At 45.7% G+C, this 18,234-nt stretch overlaps 2 protein-coding genes across 9 annotated transcripts in view; both read right to left on the bottom strand.

Annotated features, from left to right (window-relative positions):
- The window catches only part of LOC121439671 (fibronectin type III domain-containing protein 4), a 92,569-nt gene that overhangs the window by 52,924 nt on the left and 21,411 nt on the right, over positions 1–18,234 (bottom strand). The window lies entirely within an intron of this gene.
- LOC121439672 (intraflagellar transport protein 172 homolog) overlaps positions 1–18,234 on the bottom strand; it is a 43,222-nt gene that overhangs the window by 8,527 nt on the left and 16,461 nt on the right. For 3 of the 5 annotated variants that reach the window (XM_041640244.1, XM_041640246.1, XM_041640245.1), the window contains exons 4-5: positions 14,126–14,262; positions 13,783–13,890 (exon numbers count right to left, since the gene is read on the bottom strand). In XM_041640244.1, the coding sequence (XP_041496178.1) occupies positions 13,783–13,890; positions 14,126–14,262 (245 nt within the window). Of the gene's footprint in view, positions 1–12,150; positions 13,203–13,782; positions 13,891–14,125; positions 14,263–18,234 lie in introns of those variants that run through there. The other 2 variants (XM_041640241.1, XM_041640242.1) reach the window with 1 other exon arrangement.

Here is an 18,234-nt window from a genome sequence, read left to right as displayed (position 1 = left end):
ATCGCAGGAGTTACAAGGAGATACAAAAATGGTGGAGTTGGCTCCAAGACCATCACTTGAAGATAAGAAATCTGTGAACTTGACCCAAAAACCATATTCACAAAGCACCAGCTTTGAGAAGACAGCCCATGTACCATTGCTCGAAGATAGAAAGACTCTGTTGGTAGAAGGTAGGAGTTTAATTCCCGAGGCACTGGTGGAAAGTGTGAGTCTTAGTGAATCCGTCCCAAGCACACACCTTTGTGCGGTAAAATCCTTAGAAGTGAACCCCGACCCAAGTTATCATTTCCTGGAACCTGCAGAATTGGCCCTACGGCATCAAGCCCCAGAAGAAAGAGTGGGCTCTGACATTTGTCATCAGGTGGAAGAATCTGTTGAGCTGACACAATCATCATTAGGAATGAGGCTGACACCACTGCGCCAAACCTCAGACTCTATGGAGATGTACTCACCACCACTCCAAGAAACTCTTGAAACTAGGAACCAGGTTGTAAAAGAGATGGAAGAGACTCCAGAATCACAAAACGCAATTAAAGATGCTCTGGATTTGCTACCAGAATCAGAAGTGCAGAATATGAACTCAGCGGTGATGGCCCCAGAACCACATCCCTACTCAGATGGGAAGTTTCTCCATGGGACTCTAGAATCGTGTTCAGAAATAACTCTAAGACCAGAATACAAAGACAGAGAGACTATCAGATTAACATTACCTAAAGTTGATGATACTCAGGGGGCCATGATAGAACCATATTCAGAAATGGGATCTCTGGAGTTGGGTCTAGAACCAGGAGTGCAAGGTGAGAAATCGGAGTCCTTGGCTCAACATTTGCAATCTGGGGAAGTAATTGGTAAACCACCTGTACTAGCTGTAGAGACTATCACACTAACTACAGGACCCAAACCACACATTAAACATGTGATCCCAGGGCCCCAGCTCAAAGTCAAACTTAGGCAAATGGATACAGAATCACAGTTGCAAAATGAAGACTCTATAAATGTAATACGACAGTCGTCTCTAGGAGAGGTAGGTCCTGAAAAGACAAAGCCAGAGTCAGGGCCACAAAGTCCATCCCCGAAGGAACTGATTGAGGAGACACAGCCCCCAAAAGTGAAATCTGTGCATTTAAATCTGGGCCCACAGCAGCTAAGTATCAAATCTGGGTTGATTCCAGGGCCACAACTGCAAAGTGTCAGATTTCCAAAGTTCTACCAAGGGGGAAAACGAGGAAATGTCATCTCAGGCCCCCCACGTTATGGTGTGAAATCTGATGAGGCACGATCACGTTCCCCAGTACCAGAAATCAGATCATCAGATTATATCCCGGGGCCAAATCTTCCAGAAGCAAAACTGCAACATGTGAAGCCTGTGGAAGTAAATGTAGGACCATGCTTGCAATCTGTGAAATTCTCTGATCTGACCCCTGAGCCCAAGCACCAAGGTTTCAGATGTACACAGGTCATACCAGGTAAGGAACTGACTGCACAGTCACAAATGCGGGGTAGGAAACATGTGATTATCTCATGTTTGAAGCCACAAAGTCTAAAACCTGTAAATATAGCCAAAACACAAGGAATCCCAGGAGTAAAACTTGTGAATTTAGTCTCAACACAACCGTGTCGAGGGATGGCGCCTACGGATTTAACTCTCAAGCCTGGACAGGATGACCAGATAACTGTAAGATCACCCGAGTGGAAAGGTGGGGTTTTAGACCAGCTGAGCAAGCATTTTGAGTCAGAAAATGTGTTGTCCATGAAGTCAGGTCAAGAAGCCAAACCTGCAGATAAAAAACCCAAAGAGATCAAATTTAAAGTACAATTTAAAGATACACCATCATTTGAATCGACTCCTAAACCAGTTGTTCACAGTGTAAAACCTGAAGAGGCCCAAGATGAAGCCCAGGTGCCAAGTATGAAACCATGCCAGGTGACTCCAGGGCCACAGGAGCACCAGGTGAAAGTCTCAGACCCAATGTTAGAGCCACCATTTCAAGATGTGAAAACCATGGTGCTCACAGAGCCACACACTGGAAGTACAAAATCCGTCCGATGGATACCAATATCTGAGTTTCAAAGTGAGAAATGGGTAGGGTCAGACTTGAGGTTGCAATCTCAAAGTGCCAAACCTACAGAATTGAAGCCGTCTACAGAATGGAGGGGTGTGAGGCCCTCTGAATTGACTGTCAGGTCTAAAATAGTTCAAGAAAAAAAATCTGTAGGGTTGCATCTTGAGCCACAGTCACAGCAAGTAAAAACCTCTCCATTAGCACTAGGGCTTCAGAAAACAAAAACTTTGAACTTAACATCAGAGCCACAACCTCAAGGAATCAAAACTGTGGATCAAAACAAAGATCCACCAGTTGGAAGGGTAAGATCCGTTGAGTGGATACCAGGACCTGAGTTCCACAGCATGAAGTGTTTAGGGTTAAATTATGGGTCACAATCTCAAAGTGTCAAATCTGCAGAACAGAAAACGTCTATACAGTTGGGAGGTGTGAAGCCATCAGAGACGACTGTAAGGCCAAAACTTCAAGAAGAAAAATCTGTGGGTTTTAACCTTGAATCACAAGTAAACTATACGAAGACACCTCAATTGTCCCCAGAACCAGAGATACAGAAAGGAGAAAACGTCACATCCAATTCAGAACCACAGCCTCAGGGGATCAAAACTGTGGATCAAAGCCAAGATCCATCAGTTGTAAGTGTTAGATCCGTTCAGTGGATACCAGGACCTGAGTTCCACAGCGTGAAGTGTTTAGGGTTAAATCGTAGGTCACAATCTCAAGGTGTCAAATCTACAGAACAGAAACCATCCATACAGCTGGGAGGTGTGAAGCGACCTGAAACGACTGTAAGGCCAAAACTTCAAGGGAATAAATCTGCAGATTTTAACCTTGAGCCAAAAGTACAGCACATAAAAACCCCCGGGGCATCCCCAAAACCAGAGTTACAAGAAGGGGAAAACTCAGAGCCACAGTCTGAGTGTGTAAAAAGTGTGGCATTACACGACGGATCAGAGCCACAGTCTGAGTGTGTAAAAAGTGTGGCATTTCACGACGGATCAGAGCCACAGTCTGAGTGTGTAAAAAGTGTGGCATTACATGACGGATCAGAGCCACAGGCTGAGTGTGTAAAAAGTGTGGCATTACATCACAGATCAGAGCCACAGGCTGAGTGTGTAAAAAGTGTGGCATTACACCACAGATCAGAGCCACAGGCTGAGCGTGTAAAAAGTGTGGCATTACACCACAGATCAGAGCCACAGGCTGAGTGTGTAAAAAGTGTGGCATTACACCACAGATCAGAGCCACAGGCTGAGTGTGTAAAAAGTGTGGCATTACACCACGGATCAGAGCCAAAGGTTAAGTGTGTAAAAAGTGTGGCATTACACCACAGATCAGAGCCACAGGCTGAGCGTGTAAAAAGTGTGGCATTACACCACAGATCAGAGCCACAGGCTGAGCGTGTAAAAAGTGTGGCATTACACCACAGATCAGAGCCAAAGGCTAAGTGTGTAAAAAGTGTGGCATTACACCATGGATTACAGCTTGAAAATACAAAATCTGTTCAGTGGATCCCAGCATCTGGCTATCAAGCTAAGAAATCTATGCTGAATCTTAGGTTACAATCTGAAGATGTCACGGCTAAAGAGTTAAACCCTTTGGCACAACTAAAGAATGTGAAGACTTCTAATGAGTTGATTACAGGGCTGAAGTTACAAAGTAAACAACCTACAGGGTCAACGCCGGAACAACAGTCTCGTGGGTTCAAAACTATTGATTTTAAATCGGAGCGCCAGTTTAGAAGTATGAAAGGATGTGACCCAAACGTAAGGTCAAAGATTAACAATATAAAATTCACATTTGAACCCAGGTTTCCCTTAGAAGTCACAGGCTCTCCTGGATTGAACCCTGGAATGCAGCCACAAGAAGTGACCTTAGGGTCACCCCCAGGAACACAACCTCAATCTGTGACATCTTTAGTGTTTAAACAAGAGTCACAGGCCTCAGAAGCGAACTATGGGGTATTAAGCCAAAGGGCACAACCACAAAACAGTATGGAGTTAAAAAGTGCAAAATCTTCTGAGTTAGCACTTCAGACAAAGCCTTGGGATATAAAATCTGAGATCAACTCTGGGCCCCAGTGGCAAAGTGCAGAATGTTCTGACTTGACACCTGAAACAGAGTCCCAAAATATGAAATGTATCACGTCAAGTCAAGGTAAGCCATTTGCCAATCAAAGTGTCCAGCTAGACTGTAAACATGGGTCACAGTGGCAAGGTATAAAATCCAATCCAGGTCTGAGGACAAAGTCCCAAGAAATGGAAATGGAAGACTGTGAATCAGGCCCACAGTTACAAGATCTGAAATCTTCAAGGACAATCATGGGTATAAAGGTCCAAGATGTCATATCTATGGGCTTTACTCCTGGACCACAATTACAAGGTATGCCATCTGAAGTCCTTACAGAGAAGAGGGTTCATGGTGTGAAACTGGTAGAAAGCAAACCTAGTTCAAAGTTACAAGGTAAGAAACCTGATTTCACCCCAAGGAAGATATTTTTAGGCACAAAATCAGTAGAGCTGGACTCAGTGTCCCCTTTACAAGATTTGAAATATGCTGAGCAGATCTTGGGTATGAAACTTCAAGATGTGAACTCTATGGAACATCACGTTACAAGTATAAAATCTCCTGAGCTGGTAACACAGATAAAATCCCAAGGCATAAAAGCAATGGACTTTAATTCAGGATCACAGCCACAAAATAAAAAGCCATCTGAGTTGGCTCATGGGAAAAAGCTCCAAAGTATGGAATCTTTGATAGTGGAGTCAAAGTCCCCAAATGGGGAATCTGTGGAGTTAAACTTGTGTGTGAATTCTTCCGTATGCACCCCAGGACCAAGTCCTCCGTGTGTGAATTCTTCCGTATGCACCCCAGGACCAAGTCCTCCGTGTGTGAATTCTTCCGTATGCACCCCAGGACCAAGTCCTCCGTGTGTGAATTCTTCTGTATGCACCCCAGAGCCAAGTCCTCCGTGTATGAATTCCACTGAGTGCAATTCTAAAGCACATTTTCAAAATGTGAATTCTTCTGCATGCATTCCAAGCCAAAACCCTCAGTGTGAACATTCTAATAGGAATAATCTTGGGCCACTTCTTCAAGGAATGCATTCTGGTACAACATTTCCAGCACCACAAATGATGTTTGTAAATCCTGTTTGGTGCAGTGTCCAAACACATTTGCAAAATGTGAATTCTTCTGCATGTACTCGAAGACAAGAATCACAGTCTGCAAATTCTATGGGCTACAACCCTGGGCCACATTTAGAAGCTCCTAAACTTCAAGGTATGCAGTTTCCTGAGTTGAACCCAGGGACAAGAATTCAAAGAGAGATGCCTATAACGGTTAACCCAGGACAGCACTTGCAAGATTTAAGGCTTGAATTAACTCCAGGGTCAAATATTACAGGTATAGCACCTGCAGAATACAACCCTGGGCCACAGGAACAATGTATGAATTTTTCTGAATTGAATCCAGGATTAGAATTACAACGCATAAATTTAGCAAAGCTTGGTTCAGGGCCACAGTTGCAAAACATAGAGTCCTTTACATGGACCCCTGGATCAGAATCTCAGTATACAAGACCTGTTCTATTGAGCCCTGGACCCCCTTTTCAAGGTGTGAAGCCATCTAACTTATCGGTAGGGGCAAAGTTTCAAGAGATCCCATTTTTGAAGAAGCAATTTGGGTCACGGCAGCAAACTGCACAACCCATGTTGACTCCGAAGCCTCAGTCAACTGGTGTGGACTCTGCGGAAGTTTTACCAACACCACTGCCTGAAGATAAAATGTTTCCAGAGATGAGCAAACAACCATTGCTGTTCCTGCCACGAAGTGGAAACTCTGTGGGCTTATCACCAAGTCCATTCCTTCAAAATGTGACATTTGGGAACCAAATTCCCCAAACAAATGATCAAATCACAGAACCCTCTAAGGTGACTGGCAGACCAGCACACCACCTGGTGGACTATGCAGAGATGAACACGAAGATCAGGTACCAAGCCCCTAAATTGGTAAATTATATTCCGCTGCCCGTTTATCAAGAAGATGCGGGATCTTCAGAAAGGATGAAAGGGTTGGGACACAAAAGCACAGAAACAACAGAGAAATCTATGAGGTTGACCTCCAAGCCAACGGATACAGTCACAGAATCATTGGGGATGCCGCAGCAGCCAGAGCTTCAAGTGCCAGGATTTGCTGATCTGACTCCAACACTAAGTGATCAAAAAGGTTCAAATGCCTCAGAACTGACCCCACAGAAAAACTACCAGAGCCTAGAAACCCTGGAGTTGCTTTCTTGTTCGTGGCCTCAAGTGAAAGATTTCGTGCAGTCACAGACCCAACCAGCCACAGGATCTAAGAGAATGACCCTCGACCTCAAGAATCATGCCACAGAAATGACGGGGCTAACTTGTAAGATAAGACAACAAGGGAAAGAATTTCTTAGAGTGTCTTCAACGCCAGTAAACAGAGAGACTGAATGTGTTGAAAAATCTCCACGGCCATATCCTCAAGACTTAGAACCTGTGATGGGGAGCTCCGAGAAAAGATCCCCAAGGGAACAATCTGTAGCCTCGTCACCAAGGCCATTCTATCATGTTCCAGATTCCGCTCCGGGGATAACACCAGGACCTCAGATTCCCGAATCTGTAGGTTTGACCTCTAAGCCATGGCTGCAAAGGGAAGAATTCCTAGAGTTGGCCGCCAAGCCAACCAATCAAGTTGTGGGAAATACAGCCTCTGTAGAGCTCCCGTTTGAGGAATGTCAGACAGAAGAGGTAGGAAGTGGTCTACCAACGCCCCAGAAGACAAGCATAGAAAAAGCGAACGTCACTCCAATAGAATCACTGGATCAGATTATAAACTTTGTAACGGTCAGCCCAAAGCCACTCGATCAAATGACAGAACCTGCAAAGACACAGCTTCAAGTTCCTCAAGTCTCTAAATCTCTGACAGTGATTCCTGGACCACCACTTCAAGTTATAGAGTCAGTGATGATACCGGAGCCGACCTCTCAAGGGTCAAAATATGTTGATTTGACTCCCAAACTGCATGATATGATAGTTTCAGAGTTTGCTCCAAGACTTTGGCTACAAAATGTGCAAACTGAGAAATTAATTGTAGAGCCAACACATCAGATTTTAGAAATGATAGAATTACCAGGCTTTCAAGTGATAAAGACAATATTGCTTCCCAAGCCCCTGCTTCTGATTGCGAGATCCGAAGAGCTGGCGCCGGGACCAAGTCCTCAGGCTGTAGAACCAATAGGAGTTGCCACAAGATCAAGAACTCAAGTAAAGGATCCTTTGAATTTGCTCCCAAGACCACATCTTCAAGACAAGAGAAAACCTATAGAACGAACTCGAAGGGCAAATATTCAAGAAAATTTTCCAGAATTAATCTTACAGCAAACATCTCCACTTGAGGAACCTCCAGTATTAACTCACAAGCAAAGGCTTCAGGCTGGAAAATCTGTAGGACTCAAAAGAGAATCTCCTAAAGTACTGGAAATGGATCTGAATCAAGGACGGGCGTTTCAGAACAGAGATTCAGAAATGATAACATCAGAAAACTTACAAGCAGAGAATTACTTCTCTAGGTTCCTAAGCAGCCCTCCGATCCCATTCATTTCAAGCTCTGTCAAAACAAGTGAATTAGGGCCCCTTCAGGGTTCTGGAATGCCGGAAGTGTCAAGAGCCCGGACTATGAAGAACTTTAATGTTGGCATTTTGCAGTCTCCAGAGTCCTATACAGACACTATTAGGATACGGTCACCAGCTCTTCCCTTGGTCCTTCCTTCTGATAAAACAGGGAACTCTGTGGGATCCCTATATCCTGAGATCTGGGATATGGATGTCATAACTAAGGAATCAACCGAAAAGAAGCAAATGGAAGAATTTGGGAATTCACTGCAGAGCTATTCTCCGTATCCACTGAGATTACTACCCTTGGAGTTTCAGGCAGGATTAGGAGCTCGAAGAAACTCTATTCATTCTTTCCTGGGCAGACAACTGAACATCTGGGAAAGCCATGTCTGTAGGCAGCGACTACCCAGGAAGTACCTCTCCAATATGCTGATGCTGGGGAATATTCTGGGAACCACTATGGGAAGAAAGCTTTGTTCTCAACCGTTTTTAACAGAAGGAGCCACTATGGGTATCTGCCAATCGATTCAGAATTTATTTGGGGTTCCAGCTGAACTGATGGAATTTTCCCAGAGCCTACTAGAGAGGGGCCCAAGGACGATTTCACAGACGTCAGTGGTCAAAAACTATATTCAGAGACATATCTTAGGCCATGGTCACGAGAAAAGAATACCCTTAAAGATGTGGACACGTGGATCCACATCCTCCATAATACAGCAGTACTCTGGGACTAGATTGGGACTAAAGAAAACAAACTCAAAACTCAATGATATATTCCAGGAAGCCACTCAGCACGTGCCTGTCTCATGTACAGGGGCCCAGTTTCCTGCCTTAGGGAAGCCAGAGTCTTCCCTCGGGATACTTTACAGTAGGGAAGATCCTGTTTCCAGGGAGCCGAGTAATATCTCCCAGAGCGATTCACAAACAGGAACTTCCGAGACTCACCACTCCTTCGAGGCAAGTTATTTTTCCCAGACCAATACCGAGCTCTCAGAAGAGCTTAAAGATCTAAAGCTAGAGATAGCAGCAAAACTCTTACGGAGTCAGATACCCTACAACGTCCCTCCACCCTCAGAGTCGGGTCTTGTCCTGAAATACCCCATCTGCTTGCAGTGCGGCCTATTTTCAGAATGTGGATGTGGTCATACGTCCCAGTCTGCTTACATTCTCGTCTACCCACAGACCCACCTTATAAAAACCCCTGAAGGCCGTGGTGAGATCCGGACGCATCTTGGTTTTAGGTTGCACATTAGAAAAAGACCTCAAGACTCAAAGGATTGTGGGAGAAACAGAGCAGACACATCGAAGAACCCTTCCTCATCATCGCACAGGAAAGATAAAATCTATACTCCAGCTTCCAAGAGTCCAACTTCTACAAGAGATTTCCAGTCCAGATCTTCCCAGTCTCCGGCTTCTGTACCAGTTCACAGGAGGCAAAAGAAATGGGGCAGCCATGGTGTGGCAGGGAAGACAGAAGCCAAAGACTCTGGGCATTATGAATTCTGTGAGGTTCTCTCCGCGTCAGAGAGTGACTCTAAGAGTAACCAGCATGAAAAATGGGCTAAGTCAAGACTCAGTAAGACCTCAGACTTAAAATATCCAATGAAGAAAATCACCAAGGAACTTAAAAAGCAAAACATAAAGCTCTACAAAAACAGTAGACCCACAGAAGAGTATCCTTCTGGAACACTGACAGATCCATCAAGACGCACTCAAACCAGCACTGTTTCTTCAAAGAGACAACCGAAGAAATCCTCCCAGTCCAGGTTCATCCAGATGCTTTTTCAGGGCCTAAAGCAGGCATTCCAAAGAGCACATAGAGCTATGGCTATCACCAGACAGAAGCCTGAGGACAGGGCTAGGCCAGACAATTTGTGGTCAAGCAAAAACTTGTACCCCGAAGAAAAAGACGAGGATGATTGTTTAACAGGAGATGGCAGAGGGGCCAGCACCCCTGTTATCAAGCAAAAGTTCATGGGTTCCACCCCTAAGAAAGAAGACAGATTACAGGAAACATGTGACCAAGCTCAACAATCAAAACAAGTGAGCTCTCTCCAACCCAGACCTTTGGAATTGGCGAAGAACATTGTTTCTGAGAGGAATGTCGTTATCCAAGCTACTTCAATCCTACAGCCTTTGAGTAGAGTTCTAAATGTCAACAGCAGAACAAAGAAAAACTATGAATTCTTCAGTCCAGAGTCTAAGAACTGTTCTAAAGTAGGAGCCAAATTTCAGGTCCAAGAGACACTCGTGCCTGACTCCCTTCTGAAGAGAACCATGCAGAGTCACTTCAAACACGAGCAAGAACAACACAGGACCTATCACAGCCTGTCTGAGAGATCTCATCGGAGAAGCCACAGTCCTCAGAGAAAGCCTAGGAGTCCCTCTGACAGAACCCTTAGCAGCCTCTCGGAGAGGAGATGTTGCAGTCCCCCCCAGAGGAAGGATGGCAGCCCCTCTAGAAGAACCCCTCAGAGTATCTCTGACAGGAGCCCACCCAGGCTCTCTAAGGGGAGAGGTCGCAGTCCCTCAGGGAGGAGCCAACCCAGCCCTTCTGGGAGAAGGCCTTGCAGTTCCTCAGGGAGGAGCCCTCGTAGTAGTACCCCTAGTAGCCCTCGAGAGAGAAGGGGACGTAATCCCTCCCCCAAGGGTCAGCTTGGTCTTTATGGGAGGAACCAACACAGTCCCCCATATCAGAGATGCCGCAGCCCCTCCGAAAGGAGCCATCTCAGTCCCATCCAGAGGACATGGGACAGTCCTTCAGAATGGAGCCATGGTACTCTCTCTGAGAGACCCCCTTCCAGACGCTCTGGCAGGACAAGTCAAAGCTCTTCTGGAAGAGGCTACCGCAGTCCCTCTAGGTCCAGGCTCCACAGGCCTTCTTCCGGACTCCACCACAGCCATTCTCAGAGAACTCACTACAGCCCCTCTGACAGCAGACGCAGTCACTCTGAGAGGAGCCGACACTTAGAGAGGAACCAGCAAGGTCACCATGCGAGACCCCATCACAGCCCCAAGGGAGGCTCCGGCACAGTTCCCCTAAGGAGAGACCCAGACATAGCTGGTCTAAAGAGTTCCTGCAAATCTTTACCTAGCTGCCCCTTCCTCTTCAGCCACTGCCTGCACCCTTAGCAATCAAAGAACTATCTAGGAGGGGAGTGAGAATGGGCCCGTAATTTATTTAAGATCAATAAAGGGGTAATAATTGAACTCTCTTTGCAGCCGTAAGATCACTTGTGGGGTGGGTGGGACTGGATGTGCAAATGCCCGGAGCTCAAGGGTTGGAGTTCACGAGGACCCCTGAAATCTTCAGGCTTCGCCCACTTGCTCCAAGGAGTTTCTGATCCTCCTGCCTCCACCTCCCAAATGCTAAAATTATAGGCATGTGCTATAATGTCTGGCATATGTGGTGCTGGGGATCAAAGCTGGGCGTCATGCGTGCTAGGCAAGCCACAGCCCTCTAGAATTAAAATGGTCTTAAAATTTATTTGTGTATGTATTACGTGTGTGTGGATGCAGGCATGCCTGTGTTATGCTGTGCCTGTGGAGTTGATTCTGTCCATCTACTGTGGGTCCTGGGGACTGAACGCTCATCAGTAGTAGACTTCTGCAGCAAGACCTTTTAACCACTGAGACATTTTGCCGGTCCTATATTGACGGTTTTAAAAAATATTTATTTTATGTGTATGGGTATTTTGTCTGCATATATGTCTATGTTCCATGGTCTGTACACCACATGCATACCTGGTGTTCCCCAAGGCTAGAAGAGGGCATTGGATCCCATGGACTGGAGTTACAGAAGACTGTAAGTTTCTAGGTGGGTCCTGGGAATTGAATCCTGGACCTCTGGGAGAGCAAGCAGTGCTCTTAACTGATGAGCCATCTCTCTAGCCCCTTAGTTAAAACAACAAAAAAAAAAAAGGTCAAATGTCGTGGCACAGGTTTTTAACCTAAGCACTGGGGAATCTGAGCAGATCACTGAGTTTGAGGTCAACCCGGTCTACACTGTGTGTCTCCACTGTGTGATGGGCAGATTTTGAAGGACATGGCTAACATCAGTAAAGTTAGGGAAGAGGCTTTTGTACGACTGAGGTGGGAGACGCTGGCGGTCTGGACTGGTGGTCGTATGGCCAGACAGATATCAGACTGGGAATACATGTGAAGACTAAGGCCTGGGCTGGGATGTAGCCTAGCTGGTAGAGCACTCTAGTGTTCGCTAAGCTCTGGGTTGATCTCCACCACTGAATAAATTGGCGAGGCAGTGCAAGCCTGCAATCTCAGCACTGAGAGGAAGAGGCAGGAGGATCAGAACTCCAAGGTCACCCTTGGCTATATATGAAATTTGAGGCCAGCCTGGGCTACACAAGACTTTGCTTAAAAACAAAATCTGAAAAAAACAAGACAAAAACAAAATTGGGGCTGGAAGGATGGTTTAGCAGTTAAGAGCATTTGTTGCTCTTGTAGAGGACCTGAGTTTGGTTCCCAGCACCTACAAGGTGGCTCACAACCACCTGTAACTCCAGTTTCTGATACCCTCTTCGGACCTCCATACATGGGTACCTATGTAAGCAAAACAGTCATATACGTAAAAATAAAATATACCTTAAAAGGTAAAAAGTAGACAGACAGAGAGGTAGATAAGTAGATAGATAGATAGACAGACAGACACACAGGCAGACGAGATAGAGTCCTGCTAACTTGAGGACAGCTTACATGGGGTAAAGGGAGGAGGGGTATATATGAAAAAGCTCAAGCTGCTTCCCAGAAACAGCTGACATTACTAAGCTCTTACATCTAAGCCTTTTGCAGATTTTCTTGTTCTTCACCACCAATACCATCGCCACTCTCCTTTATAATACTACGTGGTAAATACTGTCATCAGTGCCCCCATTTTATATGAAGAAAACCAAATCCCAGGGTTGGAAAGGGTGAATGACCTAAGTTTATACAAGATGAAAAGTTGAACCAACGTTTGAACTCAAGGAATTTGAGGTCGCAAATGTGTTCATTACCTCTGTGCCACACCCAGGAAAGACACAGAGGTATGTTAAAAAGACTTGGGCAGGCTGCAGAGATGGCTTAGTGGTTAAGAGTGTGTACTGCTCTTGCAGAGGACCTGAGTTCAATTCCCAGTATCTACATATGAAGGCTCATAACCGCCTGAAGCTCTCGCTCCAGGGGATCCTACACCTCTGGCCTCTGCAGGGACCATCATTCATGTGGACATACCCACACATGGACCCTCACATAGACACATTGTGGCAGTGTGGGTGGGACTGCCTCCCACTGGCTCAGATGTCTGAAGACTTGGTCCCCAGGAGGTGGAACTGTTTGGGAAGGATTGGGAAGTATGGCCTTGTTGGAGGAGGTTTGTCACTGCAGGTGAGGCTTTGCTGTTTCAAAAGTTTTCTGCCATCTCCAGTGCTGTCTGTTTGCTGGTTCCACGATGTGAGCTCTCAGCTGTCCAGGCCACTGTGCTCGCACTGCTCCTATCATGGAACTGTAAGGTCATTTTGTGCGGCTTTTATAGGCTGCCTTGGTCACGGTGTTTTGCCACAGTAATCGAAAAGTGACTAAAACACACCCAGTTCAAAGTAACTAAATTTTAAAAATGTAAAAACTTTAAATATATAAACAGTAATAATACAAACAAGAAACAACCACTTAAAGGAGAACCTTGCAAAGGAGAAGCTAAAACATTAGGACATATTCAGAGCTAGAGGGACAGCTCTGCAGTCAGGAGTGTGTACTGCTCTTGTAGAGACTGGAGTCTGGTTCCAGCACCTTTACCAAGGCGGCTCACAACTGCCTGGAACTCCAGCTCCAGGAGGTTCAAAACTCTCTTCTGACCTTGGCAGGCACTGGCACTCACATGCACAAACCCACACATCGACATTCTTATTCACAGAATTTAAAACTATCTTTAAAAAGATATATTGATCTAGAGTAGGAAGGTGTTTGGAGTAAGTGCACCAGGAAGGGCTCATGTTGTTGGGGTGTGTGGGAAGCAGTGCTCACACACAGGACAGAAGCAGCCCACAGGCCTCCTAGTGGCCAGCATTCAGTTCCACAGCTCTTACCTCTCAGCAGTGCGGAGCTGCCTTGCCTCCAGGGCCAGTTTGCTCAAGGTTTTCCACGTTGCCTCTGTTTCTGGGGTCATCTCCAAGGTCTCCAAGAAGGCTGTTGCCCTGGAGAGGAAGGGAAGAAAGCTCAGGAGTGAAGCAGGATCTGGAGGAGCAGAGGGGAACCCTGGTGCTGCTGGGGCAGCAGGAGGGGGGAAGAAAGGCCAGAAACACCGCCCTTTGTCTAGGCTCCTCCCATGATTCCAGGGCCCCATTGAGCTGTGACAGTTTAATGGGTCACTGCAGGCATCTGCTAGGCCCACACTGGCTCAGCACCACACTGGCTGTTAGCAGCTCTCACCGGGTGTAGTTGCCATCATCGATGACTGTTCCAAACTCAATCAGGCCCTCGTCCAGGGTGTAGACCACAGTCGTCACCCCTTCGGTCACCATCACCTCTGTCTTCCCTCCACCTCGCTCCAGACCTACAACGTCACCCTGCACAGTATACAAAGAGTGGCATCCAGTTCTTCAGTAGGAAACAGACTTAGGGGTGTGTATGCACACACAGACTGTGGGTGCGTGTGTGACTGCACTTGTCCACGTGAACAGGCCAGGAGACACGCTCGGGTGTCACTCCTCAGCTGCTTCCACCCTTTCTTTCTTCAACCAGGATCTCAGCTTGGCCCTGGAATTTACCAAGTAAGCTGGGCTGAGCCCTAGGGGTCTGCCTGTCTCTGCCTCTCCAGCTCTGGGATTTAAGTGTGCACTAACTGTTGTTCTCTTGCAACACTACAACTCCCAGCATCCCTCTGGACTCCAGCGCACAAAAGCGCGGGACACATTACCCAGAAGCCTTTGCATCCTCCGTTAAAAGGACAAGTCACGAGTTCGCCCCTTCTTGCCCCTTTTTCCTTCCCACCTTCCCTACTGTGTTTGCACGCCCCTCCCCACCTGTTTGTTGCCCCTCCTCCATTAAAAGTGCATCCACGTGGGACTGCCGCGTGTCTGTGTCTTTCCTCGCGTAACCCTCGTCTAACCTGCAGGAATTAAGAACAACACTAACACGCTTCACTTTCTTGCTGTATGTTCTGGGGCTCAAACTCAGGCCCCTCTACTTGAACAGCAAGCACTTTACCAAATGAGTTATCTTCTCAACTCTTAGACTGATATTCTTTTTAAAGTATATTGTTTTGTCAGGCAGTGGTAGTACACACCTTTAACCCCAGCACTCAGGAGGCAGAGGCAGGTGGATCTCTGTGAGTCTGAGGACAGCCTGGTCTACAGAGTGAGTTCCAGGACAGCCAGGGCTGCACAGAGAAACCCTGTAATATATATCTATATAATTACTTTTTCACGTTTATTTATTTAGCATGTGTGTGTCCATCCATGTGGGCTCTGAAGACTGAACTCAGGTCATCAGGCTGAGCAGCAAGCACCCTTATCCATGGAACCATTTCCCCAGGCCCCAGACTGAGATAGTCTTGGGGGTCCTCCAGTTAAATTACAACTTGAACCTGAACCCAGAACATATTTTTTCTTTTCCGGCACTGCTTAGTTCACGTGACAAAATCACTAAGACTGTTCCCCACCTCTATGCTACCCATCCCCCTTTAAAAAAAAAACAACCAAAACAAAACAAAACAAATCAGTAAAATGACATTTTTTAGCTGGGTGTGGTGGCCAACGCCTTTAATCCCAGCACTTGGGAGGCAGAGGCTGTGAACTCTGTGAGTTCAAGGCCAGCCTGGGCTACTAGAGCTAGTTTCAGGACAGGCTCCAAAGCTACAGAGAAACCCTGTCTCAAAAAACCAAATAATAATAATAATAATAATAATAATAATAAATAAACAATAAAAAAGAGAAAAGACAGAAGGGCAAAGGCCAAAAGCTAAAATCTGAGCAGCAGGAAAGGGGGTGCTGCTCTGAAGGCAAATGCATGTATCCGACAATGAGCCTCAGGCCTTCAGCACGTGGATGGGCTGAGTCAGTCTCTGAGTAAACCCAGCCTAGCCCGTTCTGTAGCAAAGGGCACCAAAGCAAGCGGAGCACAGCCTTACCATGGATTCTGATTGCTACAGAAGCAAACAACCATCTCAGCAGGAAAACAAGTAGAGACTGCCTTCAGAGTAACATGTGGGTGTATGTGTGCAAGCACACGCACATACAACACAACCAGTACGAAAGAATAAATTGCAATTGTAAACAATAATTTTAGGTCTTTAAGCATTTTAGATATTAAAAATGGCAGTTACAGATAATGCATTGTAATAAAATTAAATATTACATATTTGAAGATATAAAAATGACATGGAAAATTAACTAAGGAAAGACTGGAGTGGCTGGGCATACTGGAAAAAGAATCAAATAAAATTTTATGGAAGTGAAGCCTGAGACATTGAACATGGAGAAGTTCCTGGCCCAAATTTAACTCTGAAGCAAAACCCCAATTGTGGCATAAGCAGCAGACAAGGAAAAGAGTGAGCCAAGGAGCTGAAGGAGAGATCTGAAGATACTATCTGGAATGTTCATGGAGCACAAGAAGGACACACAGAAGAAGCTGAAAAGGCAAACAAGATGGAACAAGAAACGTAGCATATGCTGAGTCAAAATCCTGGGAGAATGGTAACAGCGTTCCGAGAGAGAGTGGCCGAGAAGTTCCCAAGACTGAGCACGATGTGTGTGTTCAGAACTACATGAAACCCAACATATGCTGCATGGGATATCATTTAAATTCATGTAAAAAGGCTGGAGTACAGCTTAGTACCAGAGAATTTACTTCTAATGTACAGGTTCAGTCGCTAGCCATCCACTGCAAAAACAACCCCCAAACCCTCTAACCCGATGGGTGGCCCGTGACTACAGTCCCTATCTCTCAAGAGGCAGGGCAGGAGGACAGCCTGGGCCCCGAAATCTGAGGCCAGTCTGTGCGATATGGCAAGACCCCTTCATGAGGAAAAATACTATGTACAAAAATTGTAGTCAAGTGTCAAAACATCCAAAAAAAAAAAAAGTAGGTTTTAGGAGCAACCAAAGGGACAAGAGTAGATAGCTCAGAGATTAAGAACACTGCTATGGCAGAGGGCCCAAGCTTGGTTCCCAGTACACATGGGCACTCACAGCAAGTGGCCGGTACCTCCAGCTCTGAGGAGTCTGATGCCCTCTTCTGGCCTCAGCAGGCATTGCACACATGTGCACAACACATGTTATCTATTGGGATAACATGTTACAAAAAGCTAAGAAAAGTTAGCTGTCAGTTTGAAGTTGGGTACTTAGTCCCAAAGGGTTTTTAGAACAAAAGCTAAACAAAGCTACTTTCAGATCATCAAAACCTGAGAGAGTATAATCTTCCACTAAAGAGACCCTCACCAAAGGGATTTCTAAGTGATATTCTCCAGGCAGAAAATTAATTCCTGAGGGGAGACCAAAACTGCAAGAAGAAAAAGTAGGAAGAAATATGGTAGTGGGGAAATCTAAGTTCTGTCCATATAAGGTAATAGTGTCATAAATCACGTGTGGTGGCCCGTGTTTGTGATACCAGCACTCATGGAGGCCAGCCTGGGTTACAAGTTCCAGTTCCAGGTCATTCAGGGAGGAAGGAGAGGAGAGAAAGAATGAGACATTGAATATGAATGATGCCCATTTTGGGAGTTAAAAAAAATCTTATAGCAAGGCATGGCGGCCCAGATCTTTAATCCCAGCACTCAAGTACTTAGGAGGTAAAAGCAGGGGAATGGGAGGGAGGAGAGGGAGTGGGAACTGGGATTGGCATGTAAAATGAAAAAAAGATTGTTTTCTCTCTTAAAAAATTAAATAAATAAATTTTAAAAAAAAATCCCTCAAAAAACAAAACCAAACCAAACCAAAACAACAACAAACAACCCCACACAAAAAAAAAAGAAAGAAAAACAAAACAAAAACCCATCAAAACTAAAGGAACCCTTTACTACTCCTGGAAGCGCAGTGGTAAATACTTGTGCAGAGTGCTTGAAGCCTGGGTTTGATTCCAGCACAGCAGCAGCAGCAACAACGAAGATTAGCACAAAGAACCAGAGAGAAGGTCGACAGGTAGAGGCGCCTGTTGGCCTGCATTCACTCCTGGGACCCGCATGGTGGGAAGAGCAGACTCCCACAAGTTGTCCTCTGGCCTCCATAGATGCATACACACACAAAATAAATAAATGTAATTTAAAAATTTAAAGGTTAGAATGAAAATATTGTTCAACAAAGAAAAAAGAGAGGTAACCAAAGCCAAAGCCTTGCAAAGTCCTATATTATTTGTGGGGAGAGAGAAAGTTACATGGTGGCTAACTTGAGAGCCTTCAAGGGCTTGCATATGAGTGTGTGGTATGTGTGTGGTGTGTGTGTATGTGTGTGTGTGATGTGTGTGTGTGATGTGTGGTGTGTGGTGTATTGTTGTATGGTGTGTATGTGTGGTATGTGGTGTGTGGTGTGTGTGTGTGGTGTGTG

This window comes from Microtus oregoni, unplaced genomic scaffold (assembly GCF_018167655.1).
Source record: "Microtus oregoni isolate MIOR12 unplaced genomic scaffold, Mior012 000062F_ref0000492, whole genome shotgun sequence".
NCBI lineage: Eukaryota > Metazoa > Chordata > Mammalia > Rodentia > Cricetidae > Microtus > Microtus oregoni.
The sequence above is the reverse complement of the archived record's forward strand: the minus strand, read 5'-3'. Positions and strand labels throughout refer to the sequence as shown.